The sequence below is a fragment of the Lampetra planeri genome, chromosome 59, assembly GCF_965212315.1.
Source record: "Lampetra planeri chromosome 59, kcLamPlan1.2.h2, whole genome shotgun sequence".
Classification (NCBI taxonomy): domain Eukaryota; kingdom Metazoa; phylum Chordata; class Hyperoartia; order Petromyzontiformes; family Petromyzontidae; genus Lampetra; species Lampetra planeri.
Window position 1 is genome coordinate 2,687,138 of NC_136165.1, and position 25,113 is coordinate 2,712,250.

At 53.9% G+C, this 25,113-nt stretch overlaps 1 protein-coding gene across 1 annotated transcript; it reads right to left on the reverse strand.

The window, feature by feature from the left end:
* Positions 1-9,798: 9,798 nt before the first annotated feature.
* Positions 9,799-24,760, reverse strand: LOC144736162 (ribonuclease P protein subunit p25-like protein). The gene is made up of 5 exons (XM_078618747.1): positions 24,582-24,760; positions 23,657-23,858; positions 22,913-23,053; positions 11,022-11,130; positions 9,799-9,935 (listed from the first exon to the last, which is right to left on the reverse strand). Exons 1-5 carry the CDS (start codon positions 24,752-24,754, stop codon positions 9,799-9,801), a joined length of 762 nt encoding a protein of 253 aa, XP_078474873.1. The 5' UTR covers positions 24,755-24,760.
* Between the last annotated feature and the right edge of the window lie 353 nt (positions 24,761-25,113).

The following is a 25,113-nucleotide window of genomic DNA, read 5'->3' on the forward strand; positions in this document are numbered from 1 at the left end:
TAAAGTTCATTAAATCACGACGTTTCGGAAGCTTGTGTTGCCTCCGAAACGTCGTGATTTTTTAAATGTATTAAATACTTTTTTTTTAAATTAACAAATAAATAAATAAAAATTATTACATTTAAAAATACATTAAATCACGACGTTTCGGAAGCTTGTGTTGCCTCCGAAACGTCGTGATTTAATTTTTATTTTTTACCTACGTGACTTTACCGACAAAAACAAAGAGTATGTCTTGTGGTTGTTGTTGTTGTTTGACTTGCATTCCACTGGGATTTGTGCACACAGCGTTGGTGTACGGTGCTTTTTCTGCAACACTTTGCCGTCTTTACTTGCATTTTCAGTTTGCACAAAGTCGCATAGTCACTTTAAGATGTTGGGAGGGGTGGGGCTGGGTGGGGAGGGGCTGGTCACCCCGTGGTGCCCTTATAAAACTCAACGTTTAACCTACTCACGCCGACTTGTGCCCGCCCTCACAGTCGGGCATATTTGCGGAATACACCACGCCGCCGTTGACCCTGGCCATTGACCGAGCAACCCAACGTTCCTACCAGCTCCCTCCGCAGGAATGTGTTTATGGCTATAGCACCCGCGAACGGGCATTTTTCTGCTGCTATGGATTTCCACGTGGTAAGCCACTTCGTTGAGCTATCATTTGTGATGGGCAGGTCCGCTTTTGAAACAGAGCCATAGAGGTCAGTGGGCCTTGGCCTGGTAAAAAAAAAAAGGTTAAGTTTGTTAAGTACGGCTTAACAAAATGTCCCAATTCTAGCACTGCCCAGGCTCAAATCTGCTTTGGCTTCTGAGATTCGAGGAGATCGAGGCACCTTTGGAATTCCCAACCAGCACACCAGCTGATAATCATTTTAATGCCGAGTCAACCTAGAGGTGACCAGGATCGGATCCAAATGACTAAAGAAAATGTATTTGGGACATGTTTCGCTCAGGGTGCTACACACTGGCAAATGTTCGGACTAAATTCACATTAAAAATGCAGAACTACAAACGCCCCTCTCTTCCACCCCCCTCCCAACGCTATCTATCCCATTGCAAGGCAACATTCCCCGCTGAGCAATGCCGCGTTACCCCAGATACCCATTATCGCCTAGCGACTGGCTTTGTCCCTCGGTTTTCAAGTTGTACCGCGTGCTGTTGTTGTCGTTGGTTGGCGCGTTGTTCGACGTTTCGCTGCAGAAGTGGACGATTTTTTGTTTCAATATAAATTACATGAGCCGTGGTATACATTGTTTGGGGTATAGACCGTGCCGTCTGAACCCAGCTTGTTTTTAAACGTTTGTGCAATGTCCTCCATTGCCTCTGAGAAGCAACTTCCCTTGGCAATAATTTGATTCTATTTCGAGTGCATTTCACCGCCTCTTGCTTCGCCACATTTCAATGTTTGTCTTACACTGTCGTCCAACGGCCGACGTTCGTTTACATTTTTCAAACGTAGCGTACTTTCCGTTGAATCCTAAATGTACTTGATTGGAAATCTACTGCTTTGTACTGGGAGCTTAGGGGCCGTCCATAAATGACGTCACGCGCCTAGGGGGGGGGGGGTCAGACATGTGTGACGAGGGGGGGGGGGTGAGAAATGTGACGTCCCATCAAAATGCGCAACTTTAAATAAATATAGACAACACGTTCTACTTAATTAAATATACTTTTTTAATAAATGTTGTCTCCTACAACAGAGTGCAACGCCACATTAAATACGCACTACAATGGCAAGAGTTTAAAGCGATTTGAAGCATGTTTTATTTATTGGGGGGGGGGCAGAGCTTTGTGACGTCATACTTGAGGGGGGGTCTGACTTTGTGACGCCGTGTGATGATGGGGGGGGGGTCAAAAATCGTCCAAAGTCGCGTGACGTCATTTATGGATGGCCCCTTAAAAACAACAATAAACAAATTCCTGCGGAGGGAGCTGGTAAGAACGTTGGGTTGCTCGGTCAATGGCCAGGGTCAACGGCGGCGTGGTGTATTACGCAAATATGCCCGACTGTGAGGGCGGGCACAAGCCGGCGTGAGTAGGTGAAACGTTGAGTTTTATAAGGGCACCCCGTGGTGCCCAGCCCCTCCCCACCCAGCCCCACCCCTCCCACCCCCCACCCAGCCCCACCCTCCCCACCCAGCACCTCCCCACCCTGCCTTAAAGGGAAAAAAAGTATAATATAATAGCTGACATATCGGGTAAATGTAGAGTATTCATCATCATCATCACCATGCAGTCCGTCCCCAAGGACGATGACCTCTCTTGCATCGGGAGTCAGTAACTCGAGGCCGACCGAAACCGAAACCGGACCGAAAGTTCAAAATTGAATTTCAGCCGAAACCGAAACCGAAAGTTTCACTTCACTTTTCGATTTAAAGCTTTCGTGACTGTAGTGATTCATCTTCTTGGTTCTTTCGGTAAAGTCACGTGACTTTACCGAAAGAACCAAGAAGATTTAACTTCACTTTCAGCCGAAACCGAAACCAGACCGAAAGTTAAAAATTGACTTTCGGCCGAAACCGAAAGTATGCCGAAAGAGGCCATTTGCCAACTTTCGACACCGAAACCGAATTTCGGTCGGCCTGTATCAGTAACCCTTCGTCACCTTACGTAGATGTTGCGTTCGATCCCTGCGAGTTCGCATGTGACCGGCAAGACCGGCGTTTGAACGACACCCCCCATCGCCCCATGGGATCACACGCGCAGTGGACTGAGGAGGGTGACTCCTTAGATGCCACTGGTGGACACCGTAACCACTTCTAACCCGCCGTCTCCTGGCTCGTTGTTTCTCCGTGTCTGCAAGACGCCTTCTCTCAGGCGTCTGTGCTGTGAACAAGGCCCATCGCCAGAAAACGTCCACGTTATACAGGGTGTTCTAAAATGATGGACCCGATTTGAAATCGCTATATCTCTGCAACCACGAACCGCCCATGAATGAAACTCTTACCACTTGAAAGGGCGGGGCATAGAGAGGGCGGGGCATGGAGAGGGCGGGGCATGGAGAGGGCGGGGCATAGAGAGGGCGGGGCATAGAGAGGGCGGGGCATGGAGAGGGCGGGGCATAGAGAGGGCGGGGCATGGAGAGGGCGGGGCATAGAAAGGGCGGGGCATAGAGTTTCAAATGATTACCGCTCCATGCCTCTCCCAGCGCACAAACAGCCCCTAGCCTCAGTCATTCGCGAGACGGTGACCCCGCAACACACAAGGGGCGTTTTGCGTTCTGCTGTTCAGCAAGACTGAATCCGTAATTGCGGTGCAGCGTGCGTTTCAACGGCGTTTAGGCATCGATTCGCCAATGTCAAAGAGCATTCATCGTTGGTACCGACAATTTAAGGAAACGGGCTGATAATGTAAGGGGATGAGCACAGGGCGAACACGCACCTCAGAGGAAAACGTGAGAAAAGAGGCGTTTGGGACGAATTCAACTATCGTCTCGATGTTGTCCGTACAGCAGGTGGAGGGCACATAGAGGATTTATAAGATGGTTAGTAAAACTTGATAACTCATTAAACCGTTTGTAACTTTTTGTGTAATTGTGACATGTTGACATCGTGAAATATACCGCTTTGAAATTGGGTCCATATTTTAAAACACCCTGTATACTTTCGATTTAAAGCTTTCGTGACTGCAGGGATTCATCTTCTTGGTTCTTTCGGTAAAGTCACGTAGAAGGGAAATAATAAAATAATAATACAACTTTTTCCTTCTACGTGACTTTACCGAAAGAACCAAGAAGATGAAACCCTGTATACTCACACGTGTCAAGCCCTTATCAGTGCCCTCTACCTTATTACACACCAATTCAGCCCGTATTGTTCTCCCCGTGTGCTTATACATCTCAACGTTCACCCTACAAAGTCCCATCACTAGGGAGAAACACAAACAAATAGACAAAAATTATGTTACTTAACAAAACATGGTTTATGTATTAATTCTGATAATGATCAATTATAACACGTAGGCTTTCGCGACCAATATTGTTCATAATCAACGATTTTTGGGTTTAGATCGCGTTATTTATAAATGTGTCGTAACCCTCCACCACCCGACACGGCCAATCAGTAAAAAAAAGTGTCACGTTGACAAAAGACAAATAGTTCACTGCTTTAGCCCACCGGTGTGTTGAAGCGTGAAACCACAACATTTACAATTTGAGTACGACGTTTCGCTGGTAATTGCATCCAGCATCATCGGGCAATTCGCCAGACGAATTGCCCGATGATGCTGGATGCAATTACCAGCGAAACGTCGTACTCAAATTGTAAATGTTGTGGTTTCACGCTTCAACACACCGGTGGGCTAAAGCAGTGAACTATTTGTCTTTTGTCAACGTGACACTTTTTTTACTGATTGGCCGTGTCGGGTGGTGGAGGGTTACGACACATTTATAAATAACGCGATCTAAACCCAAAAATCGTTGATTATGAATGATCAATTATACCAATTATAATTGGTGTCAATCATGCTACTGTCTGTGATCGTGCATGCTGATGATTCTGCTTGCTTGGTATGTGGATGTACACACTCGTGTTGTAAATGTACAACAATAAACACGGGACATTATGAAGGGTTAAACTACTTTTTTTTTTATTTTCCGTATGATTTTTGTTGTTGTTACCCATATTGAAACGGCTGTACGCCATATGGACCTGAAAACTCAATTTCCCTGTCCAAGAATACGGGGTGAACCGTGATGGGTTGACAGCCGTGTCGAGTTGAGTATCTTCAAGGCTGCGGCGTTATTGACGGATGTGCTGAGATTACTCTTAATCAAACCTGCACCACCACCACCACCAACGCAGCAGGAGCATTGCCAAAATAATGGAATAATAAAAAAAGCAATGCAGTGGAGGTTTCCCTCGATGTATGCGGTAGCAGTCGTAGCAGATGAGTTCCAAAAAAATTGGGATCGATTGGGCAACGGGAAGTGGACGAAATTTTGATCACAAGATTTGACCACGAACAGACAAACAGAGGAATCAAGTTCAATAAAAGCGCTGAAAAAAAGGTGCGCAGCACCACAGCCTGAAGGCGAAACCGCACGAGGAGACAGCTGCCTGCTGAGTAGCGCACACGGTTACATACACAGTACACACACACAGTACACACAGTACACACACACAGTACACACACACAGTATACACACACAGTACACACACACAGTACACACACAGTACACACACACAGTATACACACACAGTACACACACACAGTACACACAATACACACACAATGCACACAGTACACACACAGTATACACACAGTACACACACAGAACACACACAGTACACACACACAGTACACATACAGTGGGGAGGGAAGGGTGGGGAGGGGCTGGGTGGGGAGGGTGGGGCTGGGTGGGAGGTGGGAGGGGTGGGGCTGGGTGGGGAGGGGCTGGTCACCCCGTGGTGCCCTTATAAAACTCAACGTTTAACCTACTCACGCCGGCTTGTGCCCGCCCTCACAGTCGGGCATATTTGCGGAATACACCACGCCGCCGTTGACCCTGGCCATTGACCGAGCAACCCAACGTTCCTACCAGCTCCCTCCGCAGGAATGTGTTTTATAACCCCTTGTTACAAGCACCTGATGACGGACGCTTGTGTTGCGCCCGAAACGTCGTGATCTAATTTATTTTATATTTTATACCTACGTGACTTTACCGAAAGAATCAGAGAGTATGGATTCATGCAGTCACAAAAGCTTCAAATCTAGAATATTGTTGTTGTTGTTGTTAACCGGCCTGTCCCCTCGTTACCATCACGGGAGGAGAGAGACAGATCGAGCCCGCAACACTCGGGACAATTTAAATGACGTATTGGGTAAATTTATATTTTAATTTGAAAATATCGTACTCCCATTACGTCATCCACGGCCCATTAAGTTTCCATTGCAAGTGCATCACCCCGATCCAATGATTGCCCACCGCACCATCACGTTCATCCGTGTCACCCAGAGCTGAAATGTTTCACGCAACGTTGTCTGGCATCGCTGGCAGACCCGGAGAAGCGGGTGGCACTTCACGAGAAATGATTGGGGGCATCCATTCAGTACGTACGCATGGAGGGGGGTGAGGGGGTTGACCCAAATGCGTTCGCTTGCGTATGGGGGGGTCTACTGACAATGTACGCATAGTAAACGGGGGGGGGGGTGGGGGGGTTTAAGCCTCGATAATAATTTGTCGACATTGGCCTTTAAATTGTTGTTGTTTGACTTGCATCCCACTGGGATTTTTGCGCACAGCGTTGGTGTGCGGTGTTTTTTCTGCAATATTTTGCTGTCGTTTCTTGGATTTTCTGTTTGCACTTAGTCACATAGTCACTTTAAGATGTTTTCTTGGGTCATGTTTTTGATTTTTGTTTGTTGCGGTTGCACCCGATTCAAAAGCCGAATGGCTCACAGGGCTATACCTAATAAATTAACTTGAAATTAGTTAGATAGTCCGGCGGTGGACTGTTTGCTTAAACACGTGAATATTATTAATCCTTGATCGTTTCTGCGTGGGTTAAATATCGGCCGTTCTATAGGATTCGGGGGGGGGGGGGGGGTGCGTTAGGCGTACGTACGCAGGTGAGGGAGGGGTCAAGTTTTGACGGATTTTTGCGCACCTACTCGATGAGACGGCCCCTTACGGACGGATGCGTTGCGCCGGCAGCTGACGAATTTGCCCAGTCGCCAATGCGGAGCGGGGAACCCCAACCTGACCGAAGTGAAGTCATTGAGCTCATCATCTCATCAACAGTGACCGAGTAGCCGTGAACGGAGCGCACGGTTCATCCCCTCGTGGGTTGGAGATCGACCGCGGCGAATTCCCAGGTGTTACGGGGACTTGGGCTGCGAGGGTTATTGAATCCATCTGTGCGGAGTTTTTTTGGTAGTACCCCCCCCCTCTCCCCTCCCTCTGCGCGAGTGATGGTCTCCTGCCACACGAAGCCAACAAAACGCACTCGTGGATTGTCCAAAAATCCCAGCGGGAGGCAATGGCCGTGCCGTGTCGCGCCGACGTTCTGCTCGTTGAAGAGGCCTCGCGGTTCGAAAGAACCCAGCGTCCGCCCCCGGTTAATGCTGCGGGTGTGTTCACCGACAGTGCTACTGCTTTGCACCCATCTGCTTCAGAGTGGACGTTACAGTCAAAGAGCCAGTGGCGTTGTTTTGAGAACAAGTAGGCCACGTGTGTGTGGGCCACGTGTGTGTGTGTGCGTTTACCGGCGCCGGGGAGCGGTGGTGTCGCGGTTAGCGCTGCGCTGCGCTATGAACCCGGCGACCCGGGTTCGATTCCCGCTCACGGCCAGCACCGGTGACGATTATCTGAACCGGTTCTGGGCCTCCCCTAGGTTGACTCAGCCTCAAATGAGTACCTGGTGCGGTGCGTAAACATCGCCACTGGGAAGACAAAGGCGGTCGGGCGTGGTGTTGGCCACCCACCCCCCTCGTGTACCGTTCCGGCCTTCATAGGTGCTCCCTAACATCCCACCCTCATCACCTCCCATCGTCACATCATCCCACCCCCATCACCTCCCATCGTCACATCATCCCACCCCCATCACCTCCTATCCTCACATCATCCCACCCCCATCACCTCCCATCGTCACATCATTCCATCACCTCCCATCGTCACATCATTCCACCCCCATCACCTCCCATCGTCACATCATCCCACCCCCATCACCTCCCATCGTCACATCATCCCATCACTTCCCCATCGTCACATCACCCCACCCCCATCACCTCCCATCGTCACATCATCCCACTCCCATCACCTCCCATCGTCACATCACCCCACCCCCATCACCTCCCATCGTCACATCATCCCACCCCCATCACCCCCATCGTCACATCATTCCACCCCCATCCTCACATCATCCCACCCCCATCACCTCTTATTCCCATCACCCCCCACCCGTATCCCCTCCCATGCCTCCACTGACAACTCTCTCTCCTATCCCTGACGGCAGCTGCTGGGGCACGCTCGCCCTCCCTCTCTCTCTCTGAAGAGTATCCTGCAGAGCGGACGAGAGACACACAGAGGCTCAGTGGCAGCGTGGGTCCTGGGAGGCGCGCACACGCACGCACGCGCCAGGGAGACGCACACCCAGAAGAGAGACCGGGATCAGACAAGGAGAGACGCGGGGAGACAAAAGTGAGTGCTGAGACACAGAGGGACACACAGATGTTACGGTGTGGGGGGTAATTTTTCAACACGGCTGAAGAAACAAAGACGCGCGGAGAGACGGGAGACGTAGAAGAGAGACAGATTTGCCGAGACGAGCCACACGTGACTGAAGATACTCACAGAGACACGGACGGACACAGAGAGACACAGAGACACAGAGACACAAACACTGAGTTTCAAGAGACTCACAGAGAGACACGGAGATTGACACAGAGAGAGAGAGAGACAGGCACAGCTGTGGAGACGCAGAGTGACACGGAGAGACAAGCGTGCTCCTGGTTTCGCGCAGGGCTAAGCCGAGTGGGGTGAGGCGGGGACACCAATCCGGATCAGACCTTTGGAGGGCATGTATCGATGGTGAAGTGGAGTGTGTTGGCTGCAGAGAAAACTTAAACACACAGAGAGCGCCGCCTTTGTTGTTGTTGTTTGGGGCTGTCAACGCAGCGTCATTACTGAGTGGTGGCAGCAGCAACAGCAGCCGTATGCACAGCGACCACCACCGGCAGAGAAGAAACGTCGGGGAATGAGGATAGAGGCTGTTCAATTCAGTGAATTTATTTTCAGCTAATTTATTTGGTGTAGCCCTGCGAGCCATTCGGCTCTTGAATCGGGTGCAACCGCAACAAACAAAACACATGAACAAGAAAACATCTTAAAGTGCCGACCAGGCAGCAGAGGAATTGAGGACAGCGAATACAACTAAACAAACACGGCGGTGGTGTAACGCGTGGTCTCGTGGGGGTCCGTGTGCTGATGTGCAGCAGCAGCAGCAGGAGCAGCAGCAGCAGCAGGAGCAGCAGCAGCTGGAGCAGCAGCAGCAGCAGCAGCAGGAGCAGCAGCAGCAGCAGCAGCAGGAGCAGCAGCAGCAGCAGGAGCAGCAGCAGCAGCAGGAGCAGCAGCAGCAGCAGCAGGAGCAGCAGCAGGAGCAGCAGCAGCAGCAGGAGCAGCAGCAGCAGCAGGAGCAGCAGCAGCAGCAGGAGCAGCAGCAGCAGCTGGAGCAGCAGCAGCAGCAGCAGCAGCAGGAGCAGCAGCAGCAGGAGCAGCAGGAGCAGCAGCAGGAGCAGCAGCAGCAGGAGCAGCAGCAGCAGCAGCAGGAGCAGCAGCAGCAGCAGCAGCAGGAGCAGCAGCAGCAGCAGGAGCAGCAGGAGCAGCAGCAGGAGCAGGTGCAGCAGCAGCAGCAGGAGCAGCAGGAGCAGCAGCAGCAGCAGGAGCAGCAGCAGCAGCAGCAGCAGGAGCAGCAGCAGCAGGAGCAGCAGCAGCAGCAGCAGCAGCAGCAGGAGCAGCAGGAGCAGCAGCAGGAGCAGCAGCAGGAGCAGCAGGAGCAGCAGCAGCAGCAGGAGCATCTCTCTGCGCTGAGAGGTCCGACCTGTACAAGAAGGTGCGACGAAGACCGGGCCCTGAAGACGGAGGAGGACCTTCAAGACAAGGCGAGCCACGAGGTCCTTGGAGACGAGGCCACGGCCGAGGAGGCCCGTTCCGGATCCAGACTGGAGACGCAAAATCTGCTGGACGAGTGGAGACGCGGCGAGGCCTGGCGACTACGCACGGAGGACAACCTTCAAGATACACGAGAAGACGCCCTTCAAGACGAAGCCAGACGCGAAGTAGGCGCCGCTTGAGGCCGGCCCCTCTCAAGGTGGCCGATCAAGCGCAAGGAGAGGAGGCATCTCCGGGCGGAAGCCAGAGAACCACGAGCACAGCGGAGACGAGGGGACAGGCTCCTGGAGCAGCGCGGCACGGACACAAGGGAGGGGACCCTTGAGAGTTTCTGGGGCCGTGCACACCCAGGGGGGGGGGGGCACCCCGAAACCTCCACCCTGAAACCTCCACCCCGACACCTCCACCCCGACCGCTCCACCCCACACCTCCACCCCGACACCTCCACCCCGAAACCTCCACCCCACACCTTCACCCCACACCTCCACCCTACACCTCCACCCCGACCGCTCCACCCCGACCCCTCCACCCGGACCGCTCCACCCCGACCGCTCCACCCCGACCGCTCCACCCCAACTCCACCACCCCGACCGCTCCACCCCACACCTCCACCCCGACCCCTCCACCCCGAACCCTACCACCCCGAACCCCTCCACCCCGACCTCTCCACCCGGACCGCTCCACCCCGATCCCTCCACCCCGATACCTCCACCCCGAACCCCTCCACCCCGACCGCTCCACCCCGACTCCACCACCCGGACCGCTCCACCCCGACCCCTCCACCCCGACACCTCCACCCCGAACCCCTCCACCCCAACCCCTCCACCCTGAACCCCTCCACCTAGACCGCTCCACCCCGACTCCACCACCCCGACCGCTCCACCCCGACCGCTCCACCCCACACCTCCACCCTGAACCCTACCACCCCGAACCCCTCCACCCCGACCCCTCCACCCCGACCCCTCCACCCCGAACCCCTCCACCCCAACCCCTCCACCCCGAACCCCTCCACCCGGACCGCTCCACCCCGACCCCTCCACCCCGACCCCTCCACCCCGAACCCCTCCACCTAGACCGCTCCACCCCGACCCCTCCACCCCGACACCTCCACGCCGAACCCCTCCACCCCAACCCCTCCACCCCGAACCCCTCCACCTAGACCGCTCCACCCCGACCCCTCCACCCCGACACCTCCACCCCGAACCCCTCCACCTAGACCGCTCCACCCCGAACCCCTCCACCCCGACACCTCCACCCCGAACCCCTCCACCCCGACCCCTCCACCCCGACACCTCCACCCCGAACCCCTCCACCCCGACACCTCCACCCCGAACCCCTCCACCTAGACCGCTCCACCCCGACCCCTCCACCCCGACACCTCCACCCCTACCGCTCCACCCCACACCTCCACCCCGACCACTCCACCCCGGCGTCTCGGGATGGCCGGCCTGAGCGCTGGGGCCGTGGTCGCCATCGTCGCGAACGTCGCGGTGGCCGTGCTGCTGCTGCTGCTGTGCGCCGTGCTGCTGCGGGCGCGACGCACCGCGACGCACCGCGACCCACGCGGTCAGAGTTGAGGCCGGGGCAGGCGTCGACTTTGTGTTCGAGGATGGCCTCGTATGAGTGGAGGAGGCTCGTGAAGGACGCTGCTGCCGCTGCCGCTTGCTGGGCAGTCGAGAGGCAGTCGTCCTCCAGCAACGACGGAGGGGCAGACGCTCACAACAACGAGCGGAGGGACTTGCGGCTAAAACGCAGCAAGTTGGCGGTGCATCGGCCGGTCATCTCAGGCGGTCAAGCCATGGCACCTGCTGGGTCTGTCCCGTGACCTCCTCCTGTACCTAGCCTGGCACAGTGGGGAGCCCAGGTGGTGCATCGGCCGGTCATCTCAGTCAGTCGTCACATGGCACCTGCTGGGTCTGTCCCGTGACCTCCTCCTGTACCTAGCCTGGCACAGTGGGGAGCACAGGTGGTGCATCGGCCAGTCATCTCAGTCAGTCGACCCATGGTATCTGCTGGGTCTGTCCCGTGACCTCCTCCTGTACCTAGCCTGGCACAGTGGGGAGCACAGGTGGTGCATCGGCCAGTCATCTCAGTCAGTCGACCCATGGCACCTGCTGGGTCTGTCCCGTGACCTCCTGCCAGCGGGCGTTCGACACTTCACGTGGCCTTAAAGGTGCACCTAGCCTGGCACAAGCGCCGTGGTGACGTCACCGCCACTTAGAGGCGAATGGTGGTTGTTGTTGTTGTTGAACTTATTTTTCGAGCCGTACGGAGCCAACCGTGCTAATCGGAGATGCGGGGTTGTGAACAAACGAAACACACACAAAAAAAGACGTGTCTCCGGTGATGGAGTTGTCTTCGATGGCTTCTGGTGGTCGCTGATGATATTTTGGTAATCGATGATGACGACAGTGCCGGATTATGCTAATAGCAAAAGTAGATGCAAATGCTACGGGCCCCGCACTCTCAAGGGCCCCGTGCTAAATGCTTTCAAGCTTTCAATTCCGGTGCAGTGATTCTGCATTTGCTCTATTACTCCAGTACTATACCGCCTTCAACTTTTATGAACGACCGGGTGTTTAAGGTTAGCGATTTGTCGTATTATCTGGCTGTAGATACAATGAAAAAATACAATAACTTTACTATGCAAGTAAAAAATGTGTGTTTTAATATTTCTGCATTTTTTTAGGGCCCCTTTATAACATCATGCTACAGGCCCCGCACTAGCTTAATCCGGCACTGGATGACGATGATGATGACCTCCGATGGTCGCTTATGATCTTTGTGGTCTCCGATGGCTTCTGCTGGTTCTCTCGTGATATTTTTTTTTGGGGGGGACCCTCTAATAATGAATTAGTGACATTTGGTATTTGCATAATTCATATCGCACAAGGCTATTATTTTTTTTATCTACGTGACTTTACCGGAAAAAACTAAGAATATGAATCCTTGCAGTCATGAAAACTTCAAATGTAGAAATAAGGGTATAGTAGAGTCTGCAACCTGTGGGTGATGTTCCTATCACGTGGTCTAATGAAACGAAGTAATTTGCAGGCGCGTATCCTTTGGTTTGTGCATTCGCAGTATTAACCAGGGCTGCTGCCACGTTCGAAGCCGTGAACCTATGCGACCCCCCCCCCCCCTCACTTTGATGGTCTCGCGCGGCCCGGTGGTGGACTCTGGTGGTCCCCCTATTGACTGGTGGTCTCATCGTCGTCATCGTCATCATCGCCATCTTTAACGATGACGTCATCGTCATCATCATCGTCGTCATCTTTAACGACGGACATAGTTGACCCTTACAGTGACCGTCGCTTGACGAGGCTGCCCCCCCCCCCTCCATCGTGGCAGCGTCAACAAGCCAGCGGTTGTCATCTGAACTTGACGAGATGCGGGGGGGGGGGGGAGGGCCTCGCCACACGGAACTCGGAATTTCCGCCACTGGCTTGGGAACCTCTTGGCAGAAACGAGCTCGGCTTAACGCTCGCTGACAGCGCGCTGAAGAAGAAGGAGATGAGACACGTTTGACTTTAATAGAAACGAGCAGGACAGCTGTGTTGCTTTCACCTTATATATATCAAAAAAACTTTCCTCCAGAAGCCAAAGGGGGGGTGGGGTGTTAGGCAGAGGTCGCAAACGGGTTTTGATTCCTTACCCGTAGCCATACCCGGCCGCACCAGGGTCGCAAATGGGTACCCGTACCCGGCCAGGTACGAGTTTCCGTTCCCTACCCGTACCCTACCCGAAATGAGTGACAAACGGTTACTCACCAGTGACTCACGGCCTACCCGTACCCGGCCGCACCAGGGTCGCAAACGGCTACCCGTACCCGGCCGGGTAGCCGGGTATCGGGTAGGGTACGGGTATCGGGTACCCGGTTGCGACCTCTGGTGTTAGGTTTTCGCGATCAAGAAAATCAAGGAGGGATGCATCCGATAGAAATTCTGCGTAACAATCCCGTCTCTTTTTACCGGCCATATTTTTGCACAATTTTTCTGCCACATTTTCTGCCGCATTTTATGTCGATATCCTGCGCCGTGTTTCGTCGCGAGACGAGTAATCCATTCCGCTCTCCCGCAGGGCAGCGCAACCCTTCGTGCGAAAGAAGCATTCGCGGAAGCGGATATCACAGAGCTAAATCCGATATCCCTTGCAACGAGTTGTGGTTCACACGGTCAAGGGCAACACTTTCCCACCCACTCTGCATTTGAGAGTAATGTTCTATGCATGACAGACCAATATATTGTTTTGATTCTCAGACCGCAGATGTAGGCAAATTATGCGCGGAACCAAATTTCTTTTTTCCATGGGGGTTTTCGTGTGTGCAGTCAATAGCGACTGGTCTTAGTCTATCAACTCACTACACTTGGGAACCCACTTTCATCACGGGTGCAGGCTGGAACCTGGATTTGAGCCCAGCGTCTGAGCTCTCTGACCACCGAGCCACCCCGGTTAAAACATTCAAAGTCAACTTTACAGAAATTTCATGAGCCGCATGACTAATCGACCAGGCACCGAAGAGAGGTCCACTGAAGATGTTCGCAGCAGCAGAGGCCATTACCACTTCCGATGCATTTACAATCTCCGAACATTAGTATCTCATTACAGAGCGTGTGTGTTGTCAATGGGCAAGTAAACATCTATAATTCACGAACGGAACAGCCCTTTGTCAATCCACTGCTGGATGAAAGTTTCCCCCCGCCATGCCAGTCAATGGGTGTTGTGTGGTCGTTGCAAATTTGTGAAGGCTGGGGGGGGGGGCAGAAACGCCGCTGATGTAAGCCGTGATCTGGCAGTGGGACTCAAGGTCGATGGGTTTATTAGCTGCTTAGGGCACTAATCGCCGCGCCAACATCACTGCCTCCAATTAAGATGTGATTAAGCATAACCCTGCTGATATCAGTTCCTCCCCCTCTCTCTGTGCCAATTATATATTGCGCCCAAGAGGAGATGAGTTAAAAGATGTGGAAAGAATACGGGAGTCCGGCAACAACAACAAAACACAACAGTGCGTTTCACATCGCAAAAAACAAAATACTTTCAAAGTATAAAAAAAGCTCAAGATTCTCACAATAGCCACGTTGGAACGACCGAGTCAGTACACCCGGGTTTTAGCCACTCGCGATTAAACCGTGTTCTCGAGTGTACGGGGAATTGGCGATGCTGTCAGTGACTGTGCCAGACTCGATTATGACAACCTGGGAGGTAGCTACCCGATTTAGATTGTTTTTCCACAGCTAAACGCATCTCCGTGAGTATTTGGGGCGGCACTGCTCAGCTCTCATGTGTGTGGCTTCAAGGCGGGCGGGCGGGGGGGGTGGTGTGGGGCATTGCACATTTCTGGGCAGAGTTGAACATTTCTCGCAGTGCTGTGGCCAGCAAGCGGGGGGGGAGGGGAGGGTGCAATGATGCAGAAATTCGTCGACGAGCATCGCTCGACGCTCACGCGCGCTCCGAATCGCTCGCTCGCGTGCCGGAGTCGACGTCGTTCGAGGGTCGTGGACGCGACACCTCGTGGGGTTCACGTCGCCCGTGGAGCAACAAGGAGGCGCTGCCATTAATCGCAATGTTAGTAACAACAAAGTGGCTACAATTCTTCCAGAGACCTGTGTGGTGGTGTGGGCTACTTTATATAAAGAGATGCTGCCGTGGTATACAATGGGTAGCGAGCCGGAGTGGCAATCCAGGCCCGGCAGGAATCAAAACCGGGGATCTTCTGCGTTGGGTCTTTCGCAAGGTGTTGGTTTTGGGAGTTCTTTTGAAACGCCATTCTGCGCTCCAAGCTTCGTCGGGGTTGAAGCCGCATCGTTGGAGTTTCAACATTGGATCAGCAGCTTCTGCCGAGTGGGACCGGTGCGGGATAGGGGGGGGGGGTCGCTACGGGACGGGCCCCCTCTCCATGTGGGAAATTGCACCCTAATTTTGGTGTAAACTGTCGCGCAATCTTTCACATATTGAACTCCGAACCCGGCAACCTGAGTTTGATTCCAGGCCAAGGGTGATGTCGGTGGCGAGCGATATCTGAACCGGTACGACCACGACCATCACCAACCAACAATGCCAAAATCATTAAGTATGGCCAAACAATCCCCCAAGGCCGACACGGCGTGGGGGGAGGGGCCTTCATGCTGTAGCGGACTGACAGAGGGCTGATAATCACTGTTATACAGAACCTACGTTTGTGAGCGACAGTAATTTCTCGCGATGGAAGCGCGCGAATAGCTAATGCCATACGGTATATAAAAAAAAAACTAATGAAAACTTTAAATATTCGAAATTGGGCCTCCTTTCAAAAATGACAACCCCCCATTGGGGGTTCATCACGGTCGGCCTAACGACGTTCTTGTATCATCAGCAGAGGTCGCAAACGGGTTTCGATTCCTTACCCGTACCCGGCCGCACCAGGGTCGCAAACGGGTACCCGTACCCGGCCGTACCCGTACCCTACCTGTAAGCGGCCGGGTACGGGTATCGGGTACCTGATTGCGACCTCTGGGATGAAGCCATGTTGCAGGCGTGGGTGGGTTGATTCTAGGAACTTGAATTGTGAGAAGAGACAAGACGTTGGGAAATGAGTGACAAACGGTTACTCACCAGTGACTCACGGCCTACCCGTACCCGGCCGCACCAGGGTCGTAAACGGGTACCCGTACCCGGCTGGGTACGGGTAGCCGGGTATCGGGTAGGGTACGGGTATCGGGTACCCGGTTGCGACCTCTGATCATCGGTTCAAAGTCCCGTGCCCAACACTTACGAACACGGTCGCATTTACACGCGGCCCGGGCATCGGTACACCAAGCGGATCGCCCAGCCGAGCGTTCTTGCGACGCTTCGCGATTTGGTAATTTGGCGTCATCTGGCGAGCAAACGTGCCACGGTCGTCACTCGCATGCTACGGGCAGACTGCGGAAGCTGGACGGGTGAATTATTGCTGCAATATCTGAAGAGACCACACACACACACAGGTACTACGGGCAGGGGGGGGGGTCCGCGTCTTCTTTAACACAACCCCCCCTCCCCGCCTCTCCTCTGCACCGCTCGCCCTGTGCCCGTAATGCGAATCAGAATACTGTACCGTCGCACGAATGACAAACGCAATTCATAACGCGCGTGTGCATTTTTTCGCAAATCGGACGCAAAGTTCCGATTGAGAGCTCGATTTGCAGTCCTTGCCGGACAATCCACTGCTGGATGAAGGCCCCTCTCCTCCCCCCAAAATCCCCAAGGCCGTGTTGTTGGTCACGGTGGTTGTCCGACCACACTTCGCCACGCTTGCGAGCACGCGTTGGTTCAAAGATGTTACAACGCGGCCAGGAGTCCAACTCTGGTGGCCACGCTCACAATGCAGCGAGCCAACCACTGCGCTACCGCTCCACACTGTTGTGCGTTCAGACGACTGTGAGTTAACAGAAGCTTTGATTACAGAAAAGGCAAACATCCCCATCCCCCACCCCCCGTAATATCCTTGAAAAGACTGTTGGGGCAAGCGCTGTTAGCGAGTAACACCTATGAAGGCCGGCACGGCACACGAGGGGGTGGGTGGCCAGCACCACGCCTGGCCGTCTTTGTCTCCCCAGTGGCGATGTTTACACACCGCACCAGGTACTCGCTTGAGGCTGAGCCGACCTAGGGGAGGCCCAGGACCGGTTCGGATAAGTCACTGGTGCTGGCCGTGAGCGGGAATCGAACTTGGGTCGTCACGCCGCAGCTCGTTCACCGTTGCACCACCGCTCCACACTCGCGCACATGCAAACACACGCCCGGGAGCGCCATTCACTACGAACGGAAAATTCATCGGCGTTTTATTTACCCGGGCAAGAAGACATTGAGATCCATCATCTTTCCATTAACAAGAAAGACCAGAGAGAGAAAATACTTACAGCTGATACTTAATTGTTCCTAAATTAGCCGCGCGCAATTTTGCAAGTGTGGGGAATTGGCTCACAACCGCCGACTCTAGTGTAAAACAAGGCCGGCCGGATTTGCTTTCAAACACGATGTACAAAATACTTTGTGTACATACCCCGTAGAAATATACACGCACGCGTATATATACAGACACGTAATGTGCACAAGTTCGCTACGTACGGCGCGGAAATAGGCTCAACGTATATACGTCAATACGTCAGTTTAACACGGAGGCTTTCGCGAACAACATCACCCGTAAGAGAGTTTTTTTGGGTTAGATCGCGTATTAACCCAAAAAAAACCTATTATGGATGTCAATACGTGTTTCGGCAAACGCTGCGCAAACGTTGCACGGATGCCACGGGGCTGCGTGGCCCAAGTCCCCGTCGGTATTTTTTCTCCCAAAATACAAGCGGGGACCGCTAAAAAGTAACGCCTTCAATGTATCCACTCCGTACGTTTTTATTGCACCGAATAAACAGTAAAATATTATCTCTCGAGAATGTCATGAACATTTGCAGATGGCAGAAATAGAGAAGCCCTCTCCCCCTGCCGCCTCCTCCCTCCCCCTCCTCCTCTAACACAACGATTGCAGAGCACGACAACGCCAGACCTCGCACGATCTAAGCGGTGAACCCTGCACCTCCGTGCTGATCGGAGGCGCCGTGGTGACGGCTGTTTGCCAAAGGCTACGCGGGTGCCGACGGAATCCTAATGACGTGATGAACGCCGGGCCCTGGTTCCACGTGACGACCTCAAGTGCAAGGGAGCAGGAGACCCGTGCCGAGGAGCGGCCCGACGATCCGCGACATCGGCGTGGATATTTACAGCGCGGCATCGGCGCACCGAGTTATCGGCAGAGCCAAGATAGGAGGGCGTTACTTCCGGGGCAAGCGTTGCCCCCCTTTGGCTGTGCAACTCGCAAAGATGACCGAATCTGTTGCGTATGAGACAGAAGTTGCAAACGGGTTTTGATTCCTTACCCGTACCCGGCCGCACCAGGGTCGCAAACGGGTACCCGTACCCGGCCGTACCCGTACCCTACCCGTACCCAGCCGGGTACGGGTAGGGTACGGGTATCGGGTACCTGATTGCGACCTCTGGGATGAAGCCATGTTGCAGGCGCGGGTGGGTTGCTTCTAGGAACTTGAATTGTGAGAAGAGACAAGACGTTGGGAAATGAGTGACAAACGGTTACTCACCAGTGACTCACGGTCTACCCGTACCCGGCCGCACCAGGGTCGCAAACGGGTACCCATACCCGGCCGGGTACGGGTAGCCGGGTATCGGGTAGGGTACGGGTATCGGGTACCCGATTGCGATTAATAGTATGAGATGGCAAAGCTGCAGGCGCTGCAGCGTGTTCTGACGGACACTGCCGGTGGAAGGAACTCTGCTAGAGAGCCCAGCCAGAGGGTATTTTTGCCGATTCTTCCCCGCCGGCCGGACGTCCTAGAAGAGGTGGAAGTGAATTGCACTCAAGTCAATTCGTGCATCTCGATGAAGGTAGACTGCCCCCCCCCTCATCCCCCAGCGAGAGTGAATGGCACTCACTCCCTTCGGCTAACAGATCTCCACGAAGGTGAACAAGCAGTTGGCTTTAACCATTCGGCAACCGCCCTTTCAAAACGAACGTCATCAACGTTGATGCCGCGCGGCACTTTTAAGACGCCGGGAAGCCAATTCCACGTGGCTCTAACAGCTTCGTAAAAAAGAACGTAACAGGAAAAAACCGCGCGTATTCCCAAGTGTGTATTTTGTGATGACGACGCTATCTTGCGCGCGCGTGCGCGCTAGTGGGTTGACGACTTCAGGGTCTAGGTCCATCGCCTTGGCTGAAAATAGGCTTATCCGCTTAGCGCTTAGTTTTAAAATCGGAAAAGTTTTCGGAAAGTCTTTTTTTTTTGCTGCGACAAATTTTGGCCAAATTCGTGTCGCCCGGTTTTCTATCGGGAGCCCGTGAGCCAGGGCCAGAAATTTCACCGGTCAGCCACCACCTGAGGTGGCGTCACTTCAAAGGGCTTCAAACTTCTTGGCCAATAACGGTGAATTATATAAATGCCCACTTGAAATGAGCGGGGGGTGGAGGGTTATATCGAGTTTTTGGGTTAGATCGCGTAAATATAAAACCGCCACCAACCGATAGTCAATCAGTAAGGTTTGTCACGTAAACAAAACGTGCCAATTCGTTACAAGTACAGCACACCGGTGTGTTGGAGAGTAAACCCACAACATTTGCAATTCGAGTCCAACGTTTCGCACAAACAGCATCATCAGGCGACAGCCAGAGTTGTGGAGAAATCCTCCTGTTTCAGGTCTTAAAGAGAGGGATACATGCGATGCCGTCACTTGCGAGCCAATCGGGTGCGAAGACCAGAGGGGAGGGAATGTATCCATATAATTTATAATGGATATCCATTCCCGGTTGGGTTATTCATGGGGTAATCAACATACATAATGTGCATGCACAACGCGCGTGTGCGACGCACATACATTATGCATGCACGCCCTTCCCCCTGTTTAATCCACTCGTATGTTCGCCGTGTAAATGGATTATAGGCACTGCTAAAAGATTTGCCACCTCTGGGTTGGCAATTTGTGATAGGAAGGTGCCTTATGTCAACCCAACATAAACTGACTTGACCTTAGGTGGTACCGATTTCTGCTGTGGCCCCATGGACTGTCGGTTAAGTCCCGAATAGCAACACAACTTTATACCATATTCTCCGAATTGCACGACGAACTTTCTTTTTGTCTCGATTTATAGCTTTCGTGACTGCAGGGATTCATCTTCTTGGTTCTTTCGGTAAATTCACGTAGAAGGGAAATAATAAAAATAATAAAATTATTCTCACGACGTTTCGCCCACTACGTGACTTTACCGAAAGAACCAAGATTTCTTTTTGTCCCCCTGTAATTTAAAACCGTGAGTTGGTGACGCGTCTTATAATCTAGCAGCTGTGTGCGTCCACATTGGCGTCGCTTCATCGATGAGGTGCGTCCTTATTTCCCAGGGCGTCTTAGAATCCGGAGAACACGGTATAACAAGATTTTGTTTACATTGGATCAATCTCCACAACAGTTACCATGACCCTATGTTACAGCTGGACGGAGGCTAATGCATTTATGCTCCCAATCTCGGTTGGGAAATCATTAAAGAGGACAACATCTGAAAAACCCCGCAAATACAAAAAGAAAAGCCACACCACCACCACAATGCAGTATTCATGAGGCTCTCTCGCGCAGGGTGTGTTCTCTGTGGGGGGCCCCTTCTGATGAGCGGACAATTTGCGAGGAAATTGGTTTCATCTCCCCAGGCCGGGCAGGACTGGGGAATCGGCTGGGAGTGGGTGGAGTGATCGTGCTCCTTGGGGGGATGACTTGCGGAGGTGACTTAAGTGGTCTCGACAGCGCCAATTTCAGGAAGCGCGATATCCGCCACGTCCAGCGCTCTCCTCCCGTTGCCGAGCTGCACCGATAGGTTAGAGGTGCAGCCGTGCAACAGCGGCTGCTGGCAGAAAGGGTCTCCACTAGACGGTTGTTCTGGAGGATATCTCCTCGAGGAGGGGATTTGGCCGACTTAATTCACGCTGGCCAGACGTCGTGGAAGAGATGGAATTAAACCCACATTTTTATCTGGCCAAAACGCAACCTGCCGATCGACCGGCTGTGGATGTCACCCTTTTACCCATCGGCCTATTATTGGGTTTTCAGAGAGTGGGAAAAAAAATAATCCGTCGCGCAACAACATTTGTTTAATCGGGCAAACTCTGTGCCAGCATCAACCGTGCTGGTCTCACCAGGAGAGTCGGGCTCGCTGAACAAATGCCGCCGGCTTAACAAGACGTTCCCGGCAAAAGCACTCCTCCTGCACGCCGAGACCCCGCTCTACAGAGAGCCCTTCTGGCCACTGGCAGGGTGAGATCCACGAGTCGAGCGGTGAAGAGAGGGCACAAATACACGGGGCGAGTTGGCGAATGGCGTGGCGTGGGTTGGCATGGGCCCTGGTGGGTGCAATGAATGAAATGGAGTCGTGTTGCGCCCCCTCCCGGACCCATGGCCCGGTGCAGTTACACCGCCTGCACACCCGGTAGCTGTCCTTCCGCCACACCTCCGATTAGCACGGTTGGCTACGTACGATGCGAAATAAGTTAAACATACATACACTGGCTGTAAACTTGGCGTTTGAGTTAACCCTAAATCACTCGCCAATGATCCTCGCGCAACGATTGTGGCCCATCGGCACTCCATCCCCTTCAACGCACAAGGAAACAATGCACAAGTAGAACAATGATGTGCTAAACGTATGAAAGCTCACGATATGCCGAGTTCGTAGATTGTTGGCAAGTACCTAGGCTCTGTTGAGTTTCTGTAACACAAATGCTGTCCAGCACACCACCATCACACTGATGTATTAAAACGTACAAGTGTGACAATGATGCACTATCGCATCATTGTGTCACACTACAGCCTTTAAAAATATATCCCGTTAGACTCGATTATCCGCGCTAATGATGGGGAGGACGGCCGCAGATAATAAAAAAATCGCAAATACAAAAATATAACAATTTTTCACGGATCTCTATGCCAAAAACGGATAATATATGGGTTTAAATTACGTTTAAGTTAAGAAAATTGAGTTCGGTTTAAGCACATGTCTTGCAATAAACAGTTCCAAGAATTATAGTGTATAACTGCTCTTAGATGATTAATTTGGGCTTAAGAGAACATTCACGAGTTATTAATCGATGTCAAAATCTCCTGCATTTAGTTTCCCCCAAAACTAATCCCGATTGTGCTGTGTCATGTCACAAGAGGAAGTATCCATTCAGGTCTCGCGCAGAGCAGAGCAACCGCCCGTCAAAGCGGACGCCACGCAGGAGCCAATAATCGCAGAGCGATTTGTGAGATCGCTTCAAGGTGCCGTGTGGTCCACACGACGGCAGGGGTCGGCACTTTCCCACCCGTTCCGCCGCACGGGAGGAATATTTGGCAAAAACAATTTCTTTTTGGAATTCGCACGAGCTATAATTCGTCCAAATTAAGTGCAGGACCACATTTGACGCAGACAATAGCTGGCAACACCTCAGAGCGTTTACAACCGTTTCAGGAAGCTTCACACCTCTTGCGTCAGCCCCGGGATGAACAGCCTCCCTCGGTAGCGACGGGAGAAGAGCCGCGTCTCCCCGCAAGAAAACGACCAAAAATGTCCACGCCTCCTCCTCCTCCTCCAGCCCTCGTCAGCTCATCATGGGCGCCGCCTCCGCCCCCTGGCAAGGTTGGTGGTGCCTCCCGTGGTGCCCCCCTCCCACCGGTGGCTCCCTCTGCCACCCTCTCCCCCCTCTCCCCCCCCCCGCACCCTCCGTGCCCCCCACGCCCCCCGCGCCCCCCTCTCCCTGCCCTTCCCTGCCCGGCCGCCGCCGCCGTCGCCGCCGCGTCCACCGCCCGCCCAGCGCCTGCCGGTGCCTTTGGCTCGGGGAAGAAGATGGTGGCGTCGATCGAACGCAGGTCCAGGTCTCCTGTGCCAGCCGGCAGCTCGTCCTGCGAGGTGGCGGGGTCAAGGTTGGAGTCAGGATCAGGGTTATAGTGAGGGTTAGGGTTAGAGTCAGGGTCAGGGTTATACTGAGGGTCAGGGTTAGAGTCAGGGTCAGGGTTAGAGTTGGGGTTAAAGTCAGGGTCAGGATCAGGGTATAGTGAGGGTTAGGGTTAGAGTCAGGGTTAGGGTCATGGTCAGGGTTAAGGTCATGGTTAGGGATAGAGTCAGGGTCAGGGTATAGTGAGGGTTAGGGTTAAGGTCAGGGTTAGGGTTAGAGTCAGGGTCAGGGTTAAGGTCAGGGTTAGGGATAGAGTCAGGGTGTGGGTTCGTCAAGGTTACGGATCGAGTCAAGGTTATAGTCAGGGTGTGGGTTAGAGTCAGGGTTATGGTCATAGACTGTGGGTTAGAGTCAAGGTTACGGATCGAGTCAAGGTTATAGTCTGGGTGTAGGTTAGAGTCAGGGTTATGGCTAGAGTCAAGGTTATAGTCAGGGTGTGGGTTAGAGTCAGGGTCCGAGTTGGCGTGAGCCCGTGTTGCCGCCGTGTTGCGCGTTAGCGGCGTCGGTCCCCCCCGTCCCTCGACGCCCGTGCCCCCCCCCCGCCCCTCACCTTGGTGAGCAGCACGGTGAGGGTGTGCGCCGAGCGGCGCACCACCAGCGTGTCGAGGCCGCAGCCCCGCGCGCGCGGCTCCCACGTCTCGGCCGTGACGCGCGTGCCGACGCTCACCGCGCGGCGCAGCGGTGCGCCCGGGGCACGGCGCAGCACCGCGTCCGAGCACGACACCGCACGGCCGCCTGCTCTCCCCGCGCCGCTGATGACGCCGCCGCCGCCGCCGCAGTTGGATGCCGTCGTCGGAACGGTCGCGGTTGACGCAGGCGAAGAAGTCGGCGTGCGGCCATCGTCGTCGCCACGGCGCACCGCCAGATAGGTTGACACATGCGCAGCGAACGTAAGGGGCACGTTACGCACGCGCGCAACGAGCCGCGCGTCGTTTATGATCTCAGCTCTTTGTGACGGCGCAGTCCAGAGGTGGGTCTGCTCGATTGGTCGGTTGCTAAGATCTGTTCACCGTGCCGAACAGCACACGGCGTGACCAGAAAACACTTCCCGAGAGCTACATACGTATGTACGTTGAATTTCTTTCGCACCGTACGTAGCCAACCGTGCTCATCGGAGGTGTGGAGGAAGAACAACAAACTAGACACAAAAAAGCAGTTCTAAAGAATTACATTTCCAACCCGGATGATTTCAAAGTGCCACAGCTCCCAGTGGCTTCCTAGTATCGGAAGAACATTCAGAAGGAACAAAACGGCGAAAACCCAGAGCGGTGTACCTAGCCAGCCAGCCCGCCTAGCCAGCCAGCCCGCCCACCTAGCCAGCCAGCCCGCCAGCCCGCCCGCCAGCCCGCCCACCTAGCCAGCCAGCCCGCCAGCCCACCCGCCCGCCCGCCCGCCCGCCCACCTAGCCCGCCAGCCCGCCCACCTAGCCCGCCCGCCCGCCAGCCCGCCCGCCAGCTGTCCTGTCTCGCTCTTACCTCAGGAGCACGTGGCGAGCGTCGCCGTCGCTCAGGTGTCGCAGAACGCGCGTCACCACGCTGCGCTCCTGGCTGCCCTCGGCCACGTGGACCACGGGGACGTCCGGGGGCAGCCAAGGGAAGGGCAGCCCCGTGGGCAGCTGCTCCACCCTCGTCCGCTCGTAGAACTCCATGACGGAGGAGGGGGGGGGGGTCGGGCAGTCGGGGGGCCACGAGGAGGAGGGCAGGCGGGGGCCGAGCTGTACTCGCGTTCACATGCCGCTGGACATCGTCGCGGGGCGAAGGGGGGGACGACGACAAGGAAAAAGAAGCGATTTAAATCTTTCCCGACGAGATTTAAAGAAAGTGTTCGCTTCTTTTAGTTTCGTCAAATGTTTTTGTGTTACCCTGGATAATCCCTCGAGATGGAACGTCTGTGTCGGGTTTGGTCCATGATCTCAAGTGACACACGCGCAGCAAAACACAGCAAATGATGACACAGCGTGTGCCGACGTTTATGAAGATAAAAGCTTACGCAACGTATATGCTTATG